General features: G+C 40.4%; 1 protein-coding gene across 6 annotated transcripts in view; it reads left to right on the top strand.

The window, feature by feature from the left end:
- The first annotated feature begins 1900 nt into the window (after positions 1 to 1900).
- The window catches only part of ppp6r3 (protein phosphatase 6, regulatory subunit 3), a 54182-nt gene continuing 34478 nt past the window's right edge, over positions 1901 to 21604 (top strand). For all 6 annotated transcript variants that reach the window (XM_080736524.1, XM_080736522.1, XM_080736521.1 and 3 more), the window contains exons 1-10: positions 1901 to 2082; positions 6172 to 6391; positions 8902 to 9135; positions 13551 to 13737; positions 14188 to 14325; positions 15221 to 15286; positions 15456 to 15568; positions 16749 to 16862; positions 18214 to 18340; positions 20182 to 20334. In XM_080736524.1, the coding sequence (XP_080592650.1) occupies positions 8909 to 9135; positions 13551 to 13737; positions 14188 to 14325; positions 15221 to 15286; positions 15456 to 15568; positions 16749 to 16862; positions 18214 to 18340; positions 20182 to 20334 (1125 nt within the window). In that variant the 5' untranslated portion in view covers positions 1901 to 2082; positions 6172 to 6391; positions 8902 to 8908. The remainder of the gene's footprint in view (positions 2083 to 6171; positions 6392 to 8901; positions 9136 to 13550; positions 13738 to 14187; positions 14326 to 15220; positions 15287 to 15455; positions 15569 to 16748; positions 16863 to 18213; positions 18341 to 20181; positions 20335 to 21604) is intronic.

The raw sequence follows: 21604 nt of genomic DNA, 5'->3' as shown, positions 1-21604 counted from the left end.
CCACCCCCGAAATATATAGCCTACATCAAAACGTGCGGCTCAGACGGGAATGGTGTGTTTTCTTTTTCCGATCCGTGTTACCATGGTGACGTAATTCGCCAAAAACGCCCAAAAACCCCATTGACCTTGAATGGGGGAAAGCAGAAAAAAACAGATACTTTGGCGCCACATAACTCTGCCATACTTTTGCCTAGCAACGTGATTTAAACTCTAAAACGCTCACACGACTTTGATCGTTTTCCTATTGGCTGGGCTTTAAACAGCCATAACTCCAGTTTGCAGCATGGTACCCTCTCAAAACTCGGTGTCTGGACTTAAACGGCCAATAGGGACTTATTACTTAAGCCCCACCCCCTCTTAAGCCCCACCCCTATCTTCCTATTGGCTGAGCTTTAAACAGCTATAACTCAAGTTTGCAGCATGGTACCGTCTTGAAACTTGGTGTGTGTACTTAATCGGCCAATAGGAATGATCTGTAATTGCATAGCCCGCCCCCTCTGCTTTCCTATTGGCTGGGCTTTAAACACCTATAACTCCAGTAGTTCCCAACATGTTACTGGTCTCAAACTCGGTGGGTGGTCCCACAGTCCCAACGGCTAACCGCTACTTCCGCTAATGCTAATGCTAAAAATGCTAATGCTAATTCAAAAAAATGTTAATGCTAATGCTAAAAATGCTAATGTTAATGCTAAAGAATTCTAATGCTAATACTGATGTTAATGTTAATGCTAAAAATGCTAATGCTAACACCAACCGCTACACAAGGTTGCACAAGGAGCGAGCTGCAGGCACACTTAAAATTTCTTCGAAATGTTCTTTTCTATTTTTTTGACTACTCCTACAGATTTTGTCCAAAAAATCATGCAAATCAGTTTTCCTTATTACATCCTGATTGGCCAAGAAAGATTGGCTTCCAAAGTTTACAGGATTGGTCCGTTTTGAACAAAATTCCTCAAATCATGAACACAGCGTGCAATTTTTGTGAAATTGTGCACGGACAGAGAAAGAAATTCCACTTCAAAAAATCCAAATCAGCCACATGGTGGCACTATAACAGGCCAATTCATGTTTTTACCAATAACTCCACTGATCAGTGTAAAACTTTGTGTGTGCACTCCCTTGGGCCAAGGAAAAACCTTTGCCCTGCCTTTTATAGTGCCACCAGGAGGCCGACTTATGTAAAACACACTTTTGGATATTACTCCTTCAGATTTTATCCAAATCACACAAATCAGTACACAGTAGGCCTATCTATACAACTTCTAATGGCGCTGAGTCGGCTCATGTGACCTTCGCAACGCTCGACAGTGACTCGCTCGCTACCGCTCGCTCGGCTCAAGGTTGCCTGAGACAGCGCACCAGTGAACGGTATCGAACATAAAGTAATCTAGGCCTACTCTTCATTTGACAGGGCACCCCCTGCAGTGCAGACCACCCCACCTCAAGGACCCCCAGACCCCACTTTGATAACCACTTGTCTAGTAGTCTATATTTTCCTGTTTGTTTACGTTTTGAAATGAGGAGTTTCGAACTTCCTACTCCAGGCTAGAGGGCAGAATTAGTGAGTACTTTTTCCACCACTGGCACTCAACTGAAACAATACCAATGACACCTGTAGTGACGTTTATCATGAGAAAATGTTCACATTTATGCAAGTAGTAACCGTAGCTACTCCATTTATGAGCTGAATTTGCAAATCGTTGCAATGCACCGATTATCCAGTAACCACGGTAAATTGCATCAAGCACACCCCACCCAGAACTAGCAGGGGCCCCTAGCCAACCACATTGCAGTGACGGATTTGAGCGACGGCAGAAGTGGCCAATAGCATTCCAGAGACTCTTTTGACTGATAGACTCCACAGAACGTAGTGGGGGAAGGGTCGTGGAAGTTGACGGAACCGCCATCTTGAAAAGTGCCCTGTGATAATCTACAATTTTCGCGCCTGTCAGAATCGGTTTTAAACGCTTTATTTTCCTTACCGGTTCGCGTGCTAACGGTTTGTAACATTTTTGTCAACACTTCAGGCTCATGGCCAAGTAAGCTACATGCCGGAGACTCGCCGTTTGCCGTTGATTATTGGTAGGTGCACCTTGCCAGTCCATGCACTTCGTGTTGGGGGAGAAAAAAAAAGAAAAACACGGACTGACGACTAACCCACAGTCCAATACAGCCGGCTAGCGTTAACTCGCTAGCAAGAAGAATACTTGGCCATCTTAAAAAGGCTTGGTTAATTACCTAACTAACGTTTACGTTGTCTGCGTGTACATTTAGCCGTTATTAAACGGGTAAAACGCCATAATAAGCAAGGTGAAGCAGCCAGTTAATGTTTATTTGGAAAGCTAATGTTGGTTGACTACCTTTATATATTAGCTAGTTGCTATCGCTATGGCTAGTTTCCCTTAATTATGGTGGCCGGGTATTGGGTAAGCTAACAGCGCTAGCTGTCAAAGCACCACTAGCTGTTAGCCAGCTTTCCACGGCCTGTATTATGTGTTTAACGTTAGCTAACCTATATTGGTCTGATTTTTGGGCCCTGGCAACGTTGACTCTTTACTTTCAATTTGAGTCAACTGGATGGTTTATTGACTCTGTCTCAAGTTAAAGTAGATTACTTTATATAAGCTGGTAGTCTCGGGTGTGATTTGCTGGTGTAGCCCACCCAGGTTAACCATAGTTTACATTATGTTGTCCAGTCTGGGCTTACAATACCAGACAGATGTAACTGGGCCACCAACCATCGCCCTCTTTCTTTGCTACTAGTGTCGAATGAATGCTGCCTTTCCGCTATAGAAACAGGGAAACGTTATTTTCACGTTTCAGCTCAAGTTTCAGACTTGATTTCATTCCTAAAGAAGAAGCAGATTTGGGGTTCTTGTGTTACGCCAAGTATCTTAATATTTACTGTTTGTTTTGCTGTCCTGTTGACATATCTACGAATCTTGGGAGACGCTTGTAGTTTACAGTGTACATTAGTGGATTATTATTTGAACTGTGTTATTATTCATTATCAATTATTTCTACAATATAAAAGTACATTTTATGCGATCCCCGCTCTGTGGTCTTTTGCATACTGTGTTTTGGATTTGACTGTTCCAAGTAGGGTGAGTAATTTACAGAAATTATATTGTAATTGCTCAACTGTCAGCTTAATAATTGAACCAGTCGGTTTAGTGTCTGGACTCTGTATTATTTTCCTCTGGCTGTTGAATTTTGGAAACCCAACAGCTACTGTTTCCTGTGTGAATAATAAAGCATTAGCTGCTCTGGTTCATGTTTGATGTAGACTAGACTGGTTTCTCCACTGAGATCTTGAACATGGTGGACTGGTGTTGTATTTCTTGTGGTTTCGTGTCGGGCACCCTTTTGATTCGAGAGCAGGTTACCAAGTGTCTGTAAATGTCTAGTTGTTGTTGTTGAACCTCTATATGCTGAATTGTTTATTTGCATTTTGAGGTAGCCATTAGGCTAGCTAGCTGCTGTCATGTTGATCTAGATTCTAGATTGCTTCCACTCTAGAATACATGTCCATGTCTCATTTTGATTTGATATGGCGCTCTGCCAATGCCATTGCCACCAGCTATTCTCTACTGTACTGTAGATATGCAGCTAAGTGGGCTAACCGTCAGGGGAATTGTTGGGGATAGACCCAAACACAGCCTAGTAGACATGCCCTTGAGGTGATGCATTTGATGGTATTGTTAAGTATCACCCGGCAACCAGAGAATCCATGTGCAAGTGAGAGCCAGCTGGGAATGGATGTTGACTGAATCATGGTGGTTAACTATTGATTGATTGTTTTTCGTCATGGGTTACTTGTTTGTATAAGGGACTTGCATGTCACACAGAGCCGTGTGACATGCAAGTCAAGGTTAGAAATCATGTATGACTATGATCCCTCACAGACTGACTCCATACTTGATTATTGTGTTCAATCAATGTTTTGCCTATTGGGGAAACCTGGTTACACATCTCTATTCAGAAACCTTGCTATTCAGAAGATTGACTTCCATTATTCTAAATGGATGTGTCACGTCACCTAAACCCTAACCTCAACCTCAGTAGGGGTGTTTCTGAATAGAGGTCTATCACCGGGAAACCTCAGTCTACTGTATGTAAACCTGCCAAGTGTGCACACTGCACAGCATGAATTACACAATAATTGTAATCTGCATTTTGTACAGTTTTGTCATTACATTTCAGTACTTCTAAGTTCTGACCTCACTACTTCTCAAGATATTATTTTATTCAGTAATACCTTTTTTATGCAGTGCTTCTCTTGTTACTGTTTAGATTGGGAGGGGCCACAGAACGTTACAACACAGAACTGACTCTAATAAAAGCAGGACTGGAGTTTTCATGGCAGGACTTTGGTCAGGTGTGTTTTATGGCTTTAGCGTGCAGACATTAAGACTTAAATCAGTGTTTACCACGGGTGGAGAGAATTTACTGATGTTGGTGCGTGTGACTGTGACTGACTGGCTTGGTTGGGGAAGAGGGTGGTCAGCTTGTGTGTGTTTCAATAGCTATTTGATAAAGAGTAGAGTATTTGTGTAACTAACGACCAGAACAAAAATAGCTCCCTTCAAGTCTGTCACTGGCCAACAAAAAGTCTATAAGACCAATTCCAGGAAACATGAGGAAAGTACTCGATATCATAACTACATCTTGGCCAGAACTACCAATTTGCGGCATTTAATGTTAAAGACGGGGTGAAATCAAAAACATGTTTTCCACACTTTTAGAGCATATCTGTAGTGATAATATGGCCATACCTAACACTAGATGCGAAAAAAATAGAAAATAAACATTGTTTGTGTATATTTATATCAAAGGTCCCTAAATAGGCCATTCTTAATTACTTCCTGTGAACAGAAATTCAAAAAGTGATGACATAGAATAGAGTTTTTGAATATAAATGAACCTTTGATTACATTCACCTGTTTGTTTCCCATTGCTGGCTCCCATTACTCAGATTTTAAATCCCATCGCTGGTCCCCTCGGATAGGTTCAGAAACACACAGGCTTCCTTTTCAAACTGAAACTTCAAAATAAAATACCCCAAATAGTCATTTCATTGGGTCTTTAAGTCTCCATCAAACAATTCTGTTGGTTTCTAATGGAGATTATTTTGGTATTGTTCTGATCCTTTGATCACCTATAGTGAGCAACAAAGATGATGGTTCCATGCTATTTTACTGGATTACATATAATTAAGGCAAGCAGGTGGAGCTTTTGTGTCCCTCCTCCATTGCGCTCTAGTCTACTTTTAATGAGCTTCTTCTCTCCTTAGACATTTATCCCAATACTATCAGCTGATCATTGCCTAATAATATGTGAGTATTTCGCTCTACACAATGTAGTCTGTGTATGAAAAAAGGCGTTTCAGTCATACAACCTACCAGAGGTTTTGTGTGTGTTGGGTGTCCATGGTATTGGTGTGTTGACACAGTTTTTACTTGGATTGTTAACAATGACTGGAGCAAGAACAGACTTGGTAGCCGTTGAGGTGGTAGTCTTGTGGAATAGCACTGACTGACTGTGTTTGTGTGTATGTGAATGAAGGATATTTCGAGGACGCCCGCATTAAGATGAACTGTTGTCAATGTGTAACAATGATATATGGATATAGCCCAATATGTGGGTTGTACTAATATGTAAATTTTAACTAGTTTTTAAATAGGAAGATGTATATTCTGTTTCATCGGCTGATAACTGATTTGGCTGTGCAATGTGCATCCAGTCCGTAATTTTAATTCTTCATTCCTACCTCTTTCGCTCTACATCCAATTTAGTTGTCAGCTTAGGGGCGCTTGTGTATTCCTTCATTGTATGTATAAGTAAAGGTTGTTGCACACTGCTGCGTTTTTCGGGCAGAATAACAGTGAATTTCGGAGCACGTAAATTAAAAAATCAACCTCACGTTATGTCAATCACGTTTGCACACTGCCGACCGTTTCGTATTTGTTTTCGGACCAGGATTGATTGTTTTCCGATTTTCGCAACAGTCACCACTGGGTCCCTTGCGCTCTCTCTCTCTCTCTCATATCGGATATCCAAAACGCAACGTAAAAACGCAGTGCAGTGTGCAACCAGCTTTAGACCCAGGATTAAATAAACAACTATCATTCTGTATCACTCAGTCTGTTCCTCTTGTTCCTCTCTTGTCAGCTGAGTGCCGTTGATGTGCTGAGGAGCTGCGGACTGCTGCTGTATATGTATGCTGTCTGTCCGTCTGTCCGTCCGTCACTGCTGTCTGCCTGCCTGCCTACCGTACCTGCCTGCTTGTCTGTCCGTCTGGCCAGCCTGGAATGGGCCACAACTCCCAAAGAGCAGAACATACCTTCTCTTTTTAACCCGAGTTCCATTCTCTGGACTCCAACACACACAGGTAGTTATAGAAAGTACAATTTAAAGGACTATACCGGTCTGTTTTTCTTTGACTCTTGTTTTGGGAGTATTTAAAATGTATACTAAGCAGCATTCTGCCTCTACAACCACTGGGCAGTTGTTACATTTAGAAACGGCAAAACCAAATTATATAAAGCATGCTTCTGGCGACTGCGAGAATAGTTTGGTTTTGAGCAGATTTCTGGGAATCGCCGATACAACAGATTGTTGTAGTGTCTGGGTACTGGGTAGTTACCATTGGTGTCGCCAAAAAACATCATTTTTACACAGTATGCCTGAAAGGTGACTGAAGATGGGGTTGCATATTGACAACTGAGGAAAAACATCAAGTTTGCTTTGTTTTTTGAAAAGCATATCCTGTGATTGGATTTTATAAAAAAAAAGTTCTGTCAACACTAACAGACTACTGAATGCTTCCATTTACAAACCTGTCCAGAAACGCTTTTCCCTAGCTTTTAAACCATGTTGATAAGATGCCGTCTTGTACATTTATTTTCTAATAAATGTTCCTATTCAAGGTTACAAATGTTGCTTTATTTTTTAAATATACTTTATTTCAACTTTGAAATTGCACCATAAATCAAGTATGGAGTTGCCAAAAGAAATTGCCCTCATAAAAAGGGGTCCTGGCATAAAGAAGTTTTCAAACCCCTGATTTAGAGAGTACCTCAGCTCTCACAGAAAAGGAAACGACAAAATAAAATTACACCATCATTAACAATGAAGTAGGATATGAAACGGATCATGTACAATGCATCACAAAAATAAACCAATGTAGTAAATGTGTATAGGGGTGGGCGATGTACTAGGGGTGTGCGATATTATCGATATGGCAATACATCGCGATCATGTATTTGGCGATACTGTATCGATCATTCAGGCCGTCCTATCGCGATACTTTTGGAGAAAAAAAAAGAACATAACATGCGGAAATCAATGGGCTCTAATCCTCGCTCTGTGTGTGTGTGTGTGACTCACGTCTCACGTTGAACAAGAACAACAAACGATAATTCCAAATAAAGTCCACGGGAGTAGTAGATATGGACAACACTTGTTGAACCTGGCACTTGTTGTCCAGGATAGCATTTTTAGTTCCCTTAAAACGACAAGTTCTACCGGAGCTAGCTTAGCATTAGCCTGACTGACGGTGGAAGGGGAGTAGTCCAGTAATTTTAGGCTAAACCTAAAACAAATTGCAATAGTAGCAAACTCAACTGATTTTGTATCCTCATTATGTCCTTAGTGAGAGAAAAAAGTCCTTGGGACTTTTCTTCCCTCACTAAGGACATAATGAGGATACAGATTGTTTTTTTTTGCTACTATTGCAATTTGTTTTAGGTTTTTTCATATAATGACTGGACTAGAGGGATTGTTGCCTTTCTTGCGAGAGAAACAAGCAAACAGAGCAAAAGTGTTGCCTCTCTTGCGAGAGAAACAAGCAAACAGGTATATAAAACATCTTTGGCAGCCACTAACACATTTCTTGACTCTCTTTTCTCCTCCAAATAAATTTGCCTAAATTAAATAGGCCTATTATTGATTCTGCTTTTAAAGAAATATGCTATTAACCAAGTAAGCAGAAATGTTATTGAATATAATTGAAAGAGAGTGACATGGTGTGTTTTTTGCCTTGAAAATAATCAATGGCAATATTGCCTGTCTGAATGGGAAACTTTTTTTCATTAGGAGGAATTTCCAATGTTCAGTTAATTCAATGTATGTATTTTAAGCTCTACAAAATTTGTTTTAATTCTTTTGAATTTTGCAATATATCGCAATAGTATCGCAATAGTATCGTATCGCAATAGTATCGCAATGTATCGTGATGTATTGTATCGTGAACCAAGTATCGTGATGAGTATTGCATCGCGAGATTCTTGCCAATATCCTCCCCTATGATGTAGTGATAATTATCATTGAGACGATACAATGTCTCCACGATATGCCTTTTCAGAGGTATCGTATATATATCGTGATACAATTGAGGGAGCCTTGTAAAAAATCCTGTTTAATCGTTGATACAGAGATTCATTGCAGAATTTAAACCTGCATTTTGGTCCAAATCAGTAGTTCTCAAACTTTAAAATGTCAAGGTCTCCACTTAACTCTGACAGTATACAAATGAAACCAAATGGACCTGTAAAATGTCAAGGTCTCCACTTAACTCTGACAGTATACAAATGAAACCAAATGGACCCTTACAGGTCCATTTGGTTTCATTTGTATACTGTCAGAGTTACATACTTGTAAAGTTCAATTTAGACCTCCCAAAAGGAACCCAGAGAGTCTAGTTTTTGTCAAGTAACTTGAAAAATAACCATAAAAACCAACCAACGTGAAAAATAATCGTGATAAAATCGTGTATCGTGATACCGCTTGGGAAAATATTGTGATATTGTATTTTTCCATATCGCCCACCCCTAAATGTGTGTGTATATATAGATTCTTATTTGCTTTAATGACTGCTCTGTGTCTTGTTTGTGCCTCCAGAGCCATTATGTTTTGGAAGTTTGACCTGCACACCACGTCCCACATCGACACACTATTGGAGAAGGAGGATGTGACGCTGACGGAGGTGATGGACGAGGAGGACGTCCTGCAGGAGTGCAAAGCCCAGAACCACAAGCTGGTGGACTTCATCCTGCGACCGCAGTGCATGGAGGACCTGGTCACCTTCATCACACAGGAGCCCAACACCGATGTAGAAGAGAAGGTCAAATACAAGTAAGCTACTGAGAGTTATTTGAAAAATATACTGTATATACTGTTGTGCTCGAAATTATTCAACCCCCTCTGACAAATTTGTTCATTGGTGTAGCCACTGTTCCTTTGACTTCGAACTTGTCAACTATGCTCAAAACTGTACTTTTTGGAACATTCAGTGTCTTTGCAATTGTTTTATATCCTTTTCCTTTGTTTGTACAAAGCAATAATCTCTTCTCTGAACTTTTCTGACCATTCCTTAGATTTAGCCATGTTTCTAACTGCTCTAATCACAGTCAACAAATCAACAAACTTCTAGTCAGGCCAGATTGCACATCTGATGCAACTATTTAAGCCCTTGATTATTTGATTGCAGTTGATTACAGATGTTTTCAGGTGTAATTAAGAGTTGAATAATTGAAAGTGAAAGTGGCGTTGAAAGTGGCATTTAGCATTGAATTTGGGAAAAAACACAACAAATGTTACTTTTGAGCTATTTACTTCATTCAGTTGTCAGTTTGTGAATTTAGCCAATAAACCAGATTTGCAGAGAGGGGAGGTTGAATAATTTTGAGCACAACCGTATATATAAATTAAATGAATGACGTTTATTAAGTGATCTGGTCAATGGGTATCTACAGTATCTCCTTAAGAACAGCTGTGACGTTGCGATAGTAGTGTTTGTTTGCTTTTATCTCAGCAAAGGTGAGCTGTCAAGGTGTTGCTATGTGAATTGTTATTTGTGACAAGCAACGCTCACTGTTTTAACTCTACAGAGTTCTCACCACGGTCAAGATGGTTTCAGGTTGGATATTCCCGTTGGCTTTTATGGTGTTAAATTTGGGGGAATTCATCATCTGATTGTACACCTGTGAACCGCACAAACTAAAGATCTACATACACACCTTTTCAGTGAACCAGTCTTTACTTAGTCGCAAAGTATTACTACTAAAATATAGTCCTCATTTTCGAAGAGCTTTGTGACATGACTTACCAGATCATGTGTACCTAATTTGGTGAATACTGTAATTGACCAGTCGCTATGCCCCTCCTAAAGCCGTCCTTGTCCAATGCCAAGTTAGCAACAGGTTACTAACGCAGCAGACTTGGCAAGCTGCCATGGCGGCGCGCATCGGTGTCTGGCTGCTAGATAGAGATGGGATTTATGGTTCTTTGAAGTGAACCGGATCTCTGAGATCCGTTCCTTTCAAAGAGCCGTTCAAAAGACTGGCTCATTTTAGTTACTGGTTACTTTGTAGATTTTGATTATGATTGTAAATCACTTCCACCCATATAGGTCTATACATTTTGGCCATTGGATACATTTCTGGCATTTGAAAATAGGTGATCTACAAGCTCACAATGTGTCACGTTGCGATGCATTGTGAGCTTGTAGATCGGCTATTTGCAAATGATTTTTCTACATTTTACTCATTGGAAAACCTGTGAAACAGGACATTCTGCATAATGAGTACGTTCTAATATTGGTACTTTAAGTACATTTTGAAACCAATACTATTTTACTTTTACTCTAGTACATTAATAACATTCCAAACTTGATTGCAGTATTGATATGTTTACCTAAGTAAAGACATGTAGTACTTTTCCCACCACTGTTCATTAGAAAGGAACGGCTCCCTACTGTGAACCGAATCATATCGTTCATTTCAAAGAGTCGTTCAACAGACTCGATTCGTTCGCGAACGTCCCACCCACTCGCTTCCGTGTCACAAACACTGAAACAAAAACAGAACGGATTGCACTGACCTACACAAACCCACGGGAATAATTTAGGAGCACTTCATGAGAAAATATAACTGGTAACACTTGTGTACTGTATGTTAATCTGACTTTAGTATAGGCTATTGTTTTCTTCCTGGACGTGCGTTCGTTTGTGGCAGGTTAGTCTGCAGCTGGGTGCTATTGCTGCACGCCGCCATGGCAGCTTGCCAAGGCACCCGCCTTAGTAACCTGTCGCTAAACGTGGCATTGGGCAAGCACGGGTTTAGGAGGGGCATAGCGACTGGTCAATTGGAGGGGGGAAAAAGAATCTGTATAATGTAGACATAGCAGCAAAAAGTGTTTTGGAGAAAATGAAAAATGACAAATGTACATGGCATTTATTATTTTTGTCTTGAAAAATGTGCAGATGGACATCATTTTGAATGGACTAAAAGCGAGACCTACAGAGTGTCTGGGGCATGGCTTGATAATCTACCCTGGCAAATGTGAAGTTGTGAGCTATCAGACTTGAACAGTTATCATTTAGTCTCAAAGCAAACTGCACTTACACACCCCTCAACCTTTTTTTCGGGACCATCCTCTCACACTATCAGCTGCTCTGAGCTGTGACTCCCTTAGTTTATGATGGTGTCATTGTGCCATAACTTGGCTTATTTCCACTGAAAAGTGTAAACGCTGCTTCTTTTACATGATTTTGTACACTTGCCAACAATTTCGATCTAGATGGCTTTTAAGATGGGGCAGGATAACAATCAGGCAAAAGAGAATAATATTTCTTGTAAGAAAATAAAACAATTCAGCAGTTGGCTGGCTCCTACTTTTTTTCACATGACACAATGACTAGTTCGTATCTGTAAATTCTACTCTACATTGGCGGGTGTTTAATTTTGTTCCCAGCCCCCATATAAATGTGATTAATGGGACATTTATTAATTGGTTGAGAAATAATATGTTGTATAATCATAATGCTTTATTCAAATCTTAATAATTATTTTATTCAAATGACATCGTGGCAGTAATGCATGAAGTGCTCATTAAATGTATTGTCACTAGAGGTTCACATCTAGTTGTCCCCACCATCACATCGAGTTGGCAATAACTTGGCTTATTTCCACTGATAAATGTAAAATTTCTTATCAGCTTGAGTTATGGAGTAACATAGCCAACGAGGAACCACCATTACCTTTATGCAGCTTCCTCATTGGCTAAACACGTTTTTTCTGCTTCCTCATTGGTTAAATATTATGGTGATGTATGCCCACAACATCAAAAGCAGTTTTTATTGCCTCGTCATTGTTTAAATGTTACTCCGTATAGCCAATGAGGAACCAGTATTCTTGGTGACGAGACTGACGTCACTTTTATGTACAGTAGTCTTCTCATTAGCTGTAAGTAGCTTTTGCTGCTTCATCATTGACTAAAAGTTACTTCATAAATTCGGTTATGTATGCCCATGTCACCTTTATAGTTTTTATTCTGAGAAAAGAAAACGGATGGATAAGAATATTAGATGAGTAATAACAAATGTGATCCGTATGCCCACAAGTTTTTGTTGCTTCGTCATTGGTTAAATGTTACTCCGTAAACTCCAGAGGATTGGTCAAGCATCACATGAGGAAAGTTTTATGATGACACAGACACAAATGTGACTCAGGTCATGGCAACCACACTCGCAATTTCCAATACTTTCTAGTTACTTGCGCCAGCAGAACGCATAAGTACTGCGTTGGGCTGCGTATGGTCAACCTGTTTCACTGTAAGGATTTAAACAGAGTGCCAATCAAGACTATTTCTTGTTTTCTTTTAACAATTGTATGATCTACTGTATTTTCTTTGCACTCCAAAACTGCGGCATACAGTATATGTATGCACTGTAATGAGCAGGGCTACTTTTAGGTTATGAGGTGTCTCAATATTTAGGAAATTTTATTGGCTATAAAATCATAATCATTGCAAACAAAACAGTCGCCAATGAAAATAAATGGTGGTGGCACAGTTGGCATCGTGCCTGAGAGCATTTAATCTTGGCTCTATTTTGCTTCTTTAATTACATGAATGAGCATCTCTGTGAGGAAGCCGGATGTCTTTGAGATGGAGTGGCAGGCTCCGCTGCTCATTGCATACTGTAGGGGAAACACTGGATGTTTTTTAATGTTTGATATATTCCAATACTAAGGACACACAGATGCCATTAACCCACTTAGGCCTAGACTTATTGAATGCTTTAACTGTTGAAAAATAGCAGATGTACAAGCTCACAGCGCGGCACCGAGTGCCGCGCTGTGAGCTTGTAGATCTGCTATTTTTGAAAAATCACACATTTCTTTTGCAAGTCTTTGAATATATCTATTTAAAAGCGAACATTTGTAACTCAAATATTTGCTTCTGGGGGGTCCCTGGAACAACATATTTTGAGATGGGAGTCAGTAGCCAAATACCAGCAATTTTGGGGATCCTTGACAAGAAAAGGTTTGAGAACCACTGATTTTAGAGGAAGGATTTAGAAGTCAGGTCAAAGATCAGGGTCAAAGATATTCAAAGACTTGCACACATTTTCACAAGTTTTCAAAAATAGCAGATCTACAAGCTCACAGCGCGGCACTCGGTGCCAATAGTTAAAGCATAAAATAATGGTTAAAGTGGTTAAAATCTAACTTGAGGGTTAATGGTACAATATGTTTGCTGTTTTCCAGGTACCCCAACATATCGTGTGAACTGCTGACGTCGGATGTGGGCCAGATCAACGACAGACTGGGAGAAGACGAGAGCCTGCTGATGAAACTCTATGGCTTCCTCCAGAGCGAGCCGCCTCTTAACCCCTTGTTGGCCAGCTTCTTCTCCAAGGTTCTCTCCATACTAATAGGACGCAAGCCCGAACAGGTGAGTCATTTGTGATGTGTTGTCTGTAACTTGAAGGTAGGGTAAGTGATTTCACTTAAGTTTCAGTTTCCATGTAGGTGACGGTGGGGACCTTCGTTCAATCATGAACAAGTGGGGGTGGGCCTTGGTGCACGTAAGGCCCCACTCGACCATGATTGGAGGAAGGCCCTACTCTATCCTGATTGGAGGAGAACTTGTCACCCAACAGTTTTGGTGGAGCAACTGAAACTGCTTTTTTCTCCTCACAGGGGATAAGGCTGAAGTCCAGATATGGACCAAACACTCTAGTAACTAGTACTATCAGAACATGGACCCATTTTGTTATTTGAATTAAACAAAATCACTTACCCTACCTCTAACTACATGTCAGTGCTCCCTGTGTGACTGTGCTAGCTAGTGTCCTGGAGGGGCATCATTAACATCAGTGTGTTTTTGTGTTTGTGTGGACAGATAGTGGAGTTTCTGCGGAAACGGGAAGACTTTGTAGACTTGATGATCAAACACATCGGCACATCGGCCATCATGGACCTGCTGCTGAGGATGCTCACCTGCATTGAACCACAACAGCTTAGACAGGATGTTCTTAACGTGAGTAGATGGACAACACTGCCTGCCTCCGTACCATAACCCAGTGGTTCTCAACCTTTTCAGGCTGTGACCCCATAAATAGTCATAATTTAACTGGGGACCCCCCCTCCCTGACGAGCACTATAAGAGTTCAGGCATTACATTTTGTACGGTTCTATTGTGAAAATAGCAGATCTACATGCTCACAACGACTCGCAACGCGAGGCGTTGTGAGCATGTAGATCGGCTATTAATTTGGGGACCCCCCTGGGACCCACAGGTTGAGAACCACTGCCATAACCTACACTTATTGGCCCTCATTTATCGATCAACTGTAAAAACCCAGCACAGATCCTAATGAGTGCATAAATCATTGTGTGATCCATGAAATGTGGTGGCTGAAAAATCATTTAAATAATATTCCCCTACATATTCTCCTAGTTTACAATGGACATACTGTATGTAATAACATTCAAGAAGAACTTCTCTCTCCTTCTCTATCCTTGGTTACTGTCTGGCTGCCTGTCAAGCTTTTGCACCCGGCATGGCTTTTTCTTTTCAGTGTTTCTTTTCACCCTTTTTTCCCCAATTTTGTCATTATGTCTATTCCCCCTGGTACTGTAGTCCCTTGTCACAGCTGACCCATACTGGTTGGTTGGGGAGGGTGTAGACCAGGGTTGCCAACATTGGCCTCACTTACATCAATACAAATTCAAAGTTTACTATACATATACGCATATATACATAATATATAGTATTACACAAAAAAAAACGTAACCCTGTTAATTGCAAAAGAATTGTATGGAAATGACCAGGTGCAGTTTGTTTCGTAAATCGATTGAGATTTTGTTTGCATGTGTCAGATTAATGTATCACTATTCTAACACTGTGCCCTGTTCTTTGTGTATTCCTTTAGTGGTTAAATGAGGAGAAGGTGATTCAGAGACTGGTAGACATGGTGCAGTCTGCTCAGGATGAAGATGTGAGTCTTATTTCCTTCATTCTTTTCACACTTGGCAAATGACCATATGGCAAGAAAGTGTAGATGTATGCCATCTGGTGGTTGTGTTAAGAACACGAGAGACACTCATTATGTTTACTTTATCTCTTATCTCGTCCCCTGTCATTTCTTTTTTCTTCCATTCAACTAGAGACACTCTAACGCCTCACAGTCCCTGTGTGAGATCATCAGACTGAGCAGAGACCAGATGTTCCAAGTCCAGGGCTGCTCTGAGCCTGACCCGCTGCTTTCTACATTGGAGAAGTATGTATTGAAAGAACCCATTCTAAAACCCTACTCCCTGACGTACATGGGATACCACTGTAGGGTACAGTCTGTACACTACCACACTATTCTCTATTAGGTTCAGGACGTCAGAGCTAGCTATTAGGGCATTAACGAAAAAGTCGACAAGTGGACTGAGTTGACTTCATTACACAAGTCGACTCCCACCAGAGAAAGTCGAAGTTGAAAAAAAATCCTTTGTATTTTTTTTTCTATCATTATTTTTACTCCATGTGTGCGTCTGTACAGCATTCAAACAGTAGGATTGCTTATTGTCAAGGACGGAATGATCCAATATTACAGTGCTACATTACATTTGGTATAACATGGTTCCATTGTGAAAATAGCAGATCTACATGCTCACAAAGCCTTGCGATGCGAGGTGTTGTGAGCATGTAGATCGTCTATTTTCACAATTTCTGCCTCTATATATTTAACAATTTGGACAATGTTTAATTTGTCATTTTAGAGGTATTTAAAGGTCCTTAAATTGGCACTTTAGAAATGTGAAGATACCCTCTATATACTTAAACTTTATGTTGGTTTGTTTACAGTTAAGTGAGAAAACAATGTTGTACATTAAGTTAATCATCTGGGGGTCTTGTGTGATGTGATGACGTCATCAAGTCGACTTCACCTCAACTTTTTTACTGAGTCGAGTCGACTGTGTACAAAAATCACAAGTCGTTAATGCCCTACTAACTATATTGTTGGAAAGTCCGGAGTCATAAGCATAATCATGCCATGCAGTTCCTTCATACACCCTGGGCAATTAACTGAACATTTATTGAAAGTGACATTTAGAACCAAAGACCTCCAACGGAAACAAGACCGCAAGGGCTTTTTTGGGGTGTTCCTTTTAGGCAGGGTGTTTTGGTATGTACTTGTACTGTTTTTGTTTTGACTGTACTTCATTTTTGTCTAAAATATTCGATCGATCAATCAGAACCTCTCACAAAATGACTACTAATGTTTTCCACAATACATGAACCGTGACAATAACCGTTAAATAAATCTGGGAACCCATTCGGTATTTATTTATTTTTTAAGTATAGAATTACTGTTTAAATTATATGGATTTGAAGTCTTATCTTCCAGGCCTGCTCTACCCTTTCCTCTCCTCCTCTCTGATTTGTATCCTCTCCTCCCGTCTCCTCAGGCAAGAGACAGTGGAGCAGCTTTTGACCAACATCTTTGAGAAGGAGAAGAATGAGTCGGCCATCGTCAGTGTTATCCAGATCCTTCTCACACTGTTTGAGACCAGGAGACCAGCGTAAGTCATGTCTTATCTTTTCATTTGCTCACATCTTGTACCTTGTAAGTTGCTCTGGATAATAATGGCAATAGCAGTTAAATACATTCCTTAATTGTAATTTGACTATAACTGAGTGTAGGATCTACAATGAAGTATATATAGGAGACAATTACTGCGTCGTAATGATTGTGTACACTACAATACACTGCATAGTTTGTCTTCTATTGAGAATGACAGCAAAGTTGAGAGGGAGACAGTACTGGTCCTATCCTGGTCCACTCTAGGCCAGTGTTAACAACTACACCAGGGGTCTTCAACAAGGGGTCTGGGGTGTGTAGAGGGGGGAAAAGAGAAGACTAAGTACAGAGTGAAAGGTCAAGTTTATTAAAGGGGAAGACCACCCATTTTCAATATTGAAATATGTCATTAATATACCTTAGAGCAGGGGTCTTCAACGTTTTCAGGCCGGGGACCCCCAAACTGATGGGGAGATGGAGCAGGGACCCCCTACCACCTCGTAGGGTGGGGGGGTCGGGGCTACGACATATTTTTTATTTTAAACATGTACAAGTTACAGCGAGCAGGGTGGGCCGTACCACTACCATTTCTAAACATACTACTTATTAACTGAGAACCAATGTCAATAATATCAACAATCTGTCAATTGCATAGTAATCATGTATTCAAGCTATTCAAAATGGATAGAATCATGATTTATTTTGTAACATAAATGTGAAAAAAAAAAAAAAAAAACATTTTTTGATTTTTTTTTTTTTTTTTTTTAAGCAATAATTTCGCGGACCCCCTGCAGTACCTCCGCGGACCCCCTAGGGGTCGCGGACCCCCTGTTGAAGACCCCTGCCTTAGAGGAGTTGTGAGGAAATAATAAAAAGGTTCCCCCTCTTCTGTGTTGCCTAGAACTGGAGGATTGATTTTGGGGTTTGTATTGTAAAGTACAACGGTGTGATGTCATCACATTGTACTTTACAATACAAACCCCAAAATCAATCTTCCAGTTCTAAGCAACACAGAAGAGGGGGAACCTTTTTATTATTTCCTCACAACTCCTCTAAGGTTAAGGTATATTAATGACATATTTCAATATTGAAAATGGGTGGTCTCCCCTTTTAAGTATTGACGGTTCAAGTGGTTAAATATCTGAAAACACAAATTGTCATGAATCCATAATACACTGATTGTGCTGAAACTATATGAACGATGAAACTATATGGAATCTATGAAAAGGTTGTGGGGTCCCTGCTTCATCTCTCTCTCAACTAAGGGGTCTTCGGCCTGAAAACATTGAAGACCCCTGAACTACATTAACGCAAATGACTGATGCCTTTTTTGTAACCATGGTCCTGTACAGGTTTGAGGGTCACATGGAATGTCCGCCTGGAATGTCCCACCCTTCATTCTCAGTCAACCACAGCATCCTGGAGGCCGTCAGACCCAGACTCAAAGACTTTCACCAGCTGCTACTTGAACCCCCAAAGGTAAAGAGGATGGGCCTCTCAGGGTTTCCTGCAGGAAAAAGTCTTGACCAGGGGGGATCTCATGGCGCACGCGCGAAGCGCGTGCGCTGAAATTTTTTGATAATTAATTAATTAATTCAAGTAATTAATTCACTTAATTTTTTATATTAATTCTTATTTTTGCCCTATAAAAACACATGAATGTGCCCATGATGATGGAAAACACAACTACATGCTATCATTCACATTTATTCAACATTGAATAACTACGTTTTTCACAGGACAGTGTAACTAGTTTTTTTCCCCCAGGTTAATCAACAAGCACTCGTGCCATATAAATAGAAGTCTACAGCACAGTAAAAAAAAAGAAACATTGGTGTAAAGTAACTAAGTAGATGTACTTAAGTACTGTACTTATACTGTACAAAGGAGATTTTCAGGTATTTGTACTTTACTTGAGTATTTCCTGTTTTCAGTACTTATTTACTCCACTACATCTGGGATCCAAATATTTTACTTCTACTCTTACAAAGTTAACTTTAGTTACTTTGGAGATACCAGCCCTAATGTTTTCTTCAAATGTAAACAAACATGGCTGCCATGTTTGAAAGATAGGGTTGGTATGGGGGTTAAACATGCAATTTCGCGATCGCGATCATGCCTAGTACATTGTTGGAGGTCCAAAAAGTTTTTTTGAGATTTTTTTTTTTTTTTTTATACCCTTGGGGGGGCGGGGGGGTTTTCAGGCCGGGCGGGGCGCCTGGCCTGTAAAGTGCTGCAGGAAACCCTGGGCCTCTGATATGAGCCTTCTACAGACCTTTACACATGTTGCTGCTGTACCACATGCGCTTCTTGAGATCATGGTATACTTGTAGGACATTTTTACACAAAAGAAAAGCAAATCAAGCCTGACACTTCGACGATGTCTTAGCACAGACATCTTTCATAACATACATTCATGGCAAATTACCCAAATAATTTTTTAAACTTGAATGATTGATTGTTGATTTCAACTTTTGATAATCCGTTCAACAGGAAAAGATAAACCCCAATAACCTATTTTGATAATTTCTTTCTGCACCTTTGCCTCATGTGGGAATAATGATGTAAAATTGTATTAGAATAATATATCATCCATAGATTGGACATAATCTACTATGAAAATAAGTAGATATGCCAAACTATTCAACAATTCCTATTTACATCATGCCCATTAGGCTAGTGCATGTACGTGAATATTCCCACGTTGCGCCGTTCCCCAAATGACATTGTTCCAGACTTGCATGGTCCCAGGGTAGTAGCTTAGTACACTGGGACCTTACAGTAACGGGTAGGGCTGTCACGATTATGACATTTTACATGACGATTAATTGTCACTCAAATAATTGCGATTAACGATTTAATTTTTGTCGGTGACAATTACATTTCTGTTTGGCCTTTAGGCTTTTAAGTTGCACATGGTAGATATGACACATAACCTAAATATACAAAGAAATTACTGACATATTTGACAACTTTCTACATAAAAAAGAACATTGATAGTGGAAATAGCGACGCACTGTGAGCTTGTAGATCGGCTATTTCCACTATTTTTGACTTTTAAAAAAATATATGAAGATTTTTAAACATGGAAATGATTTTGACTTATGAAAAATAATTGCGATTATGTCAAATAATTGTGATTAGACTGTTATGTAATAATTGTGACAGCCCTAGTAACGGTAGGCATATAACTTTACACCCCTAATGTCAACGTTGTCACATGCATGTACCTACGCTTTTGCCTCCTGCTGTACACATGATTAGTAAGGACTTTCCTCATCAGTAGGATTTAGCTTGTATCTTCTTGTGTCCTCCAACAGAAGAACATGATGAAGACGACGTGGGGCGTCCTGGACCCCCCTGTAGGGAACACAAGGCTCAACGTGGTCAGACTGGTGGCCAGCCTACTTCAGAGCAACACACACAGCATCAACACAGAACTCATCAACCTCAACACTTTGGGAGTTATACTAGTGAGTATAACAGTGGTTGTTTACTGTGTATTTTGTACAGTGAATTGTCAAAGCTGGCTTCCTACAAAGCTGAGGATCTCAGCTTAGATGGTATAAATGCTTCATAGGTTCATCCAATGATCTACTACAGCGGTTCTCAAACTATGGGTCCCGACCCAAAGTGGGGTCGCGGGAAGGTACCGTTGGGGTGAAGTTGTTGCAACCAGCGTGAAGAGAACGGACACTCGTCTCTCACTCACACACACACACACACACACACACACACACACACACACACACACACACACACACAAGCTCCGCCCCCCTAACAAGTAGTAGAACAGAGCACAAGCTGCTGAAGCAAACACACATTCACAAGCCCGTGTAAGCAGTTTACAGTTTAGGCATTTAGCAGACTCTTTTAATCCAAAGCGATTTACAGTAAGCAGATAATACATCACTATAATAAACAAGATAATATTTCAGAGCATCAACAATAAACAAATGTATATGAATATCAATCTACAAAAACAATATAATCAGTAAAGAAAAAAGGATTCTAGAAAACCTAAAAACAAATGCTAACTAGCTTCATGTATGGTCATTGAGTGTTACAGTAGTGCTATGGGTTTAGGTGGAGTCTGAAAAGGTGAGTCTTCAGTCCATGGCGAAAGCTAGCGAGTGAGTCCATTGTTCTAAGTGCGACAGGGACTTTATTCCACAGCTTGGGGGCCAGGAGGGCAAACTGTCTCGGACGAGTGGACTTTTGTCCTGGAGTTTTTAGCAAAGGTTCTGTCAGCATCCCTGTGTTGGCTGATCTAAGTGAACGGGTTGGGGTGTAGGGGTTGATCAGGTTTTGGAGGTATGGAGGAGCCATACCTTTGGCTGCTTTGAAGGTCGGCACTAAGCAGAGGCTTGGAGACACAAACAGATTTTAGCTGTTCATTAACGATTTCATAGGATTATGTTTAATATCAGCGGGTGATGCAAGTTCATGGACCCACTAGTCCATTTGGTTTCATCTGTACCCTTGCAGTGTTAAATTTTGATCGCGCCGCGATGTAACATTACCGACCGTCTCACTCGGAGTGGAGAGATCATGACAGACAGACAACCAGACCAGTTATCGACCGTGCTAGAAAAAAAGAGAACCTCTGATCTACTATACTGTATGCAGAAGGCGTTGTTCAACCACTTGAAACCTAGTGTCCCTATTCTGGGGGAATGTTTGCAGAAAATGGGCACTGTACAAGCTCACAATGTTGTGCGCTTGTTCATGAGCTATTTCCGG

Source organism: Nannobrachium achirus (assembly GCF_963921795.1).
Source record: "Nannobrachium achirus genome assembly, chromosome: 11".
Lineage (NCBI taxonomy): Eukaryota > Metazoa > Chordata > Actinopteri > Myctophiformes > Myctophidae > Nannobrachium > Nannobrachium achirus.
This window is presented reverse-complemented; position numbering and strand designations above follow the sequence as displayed.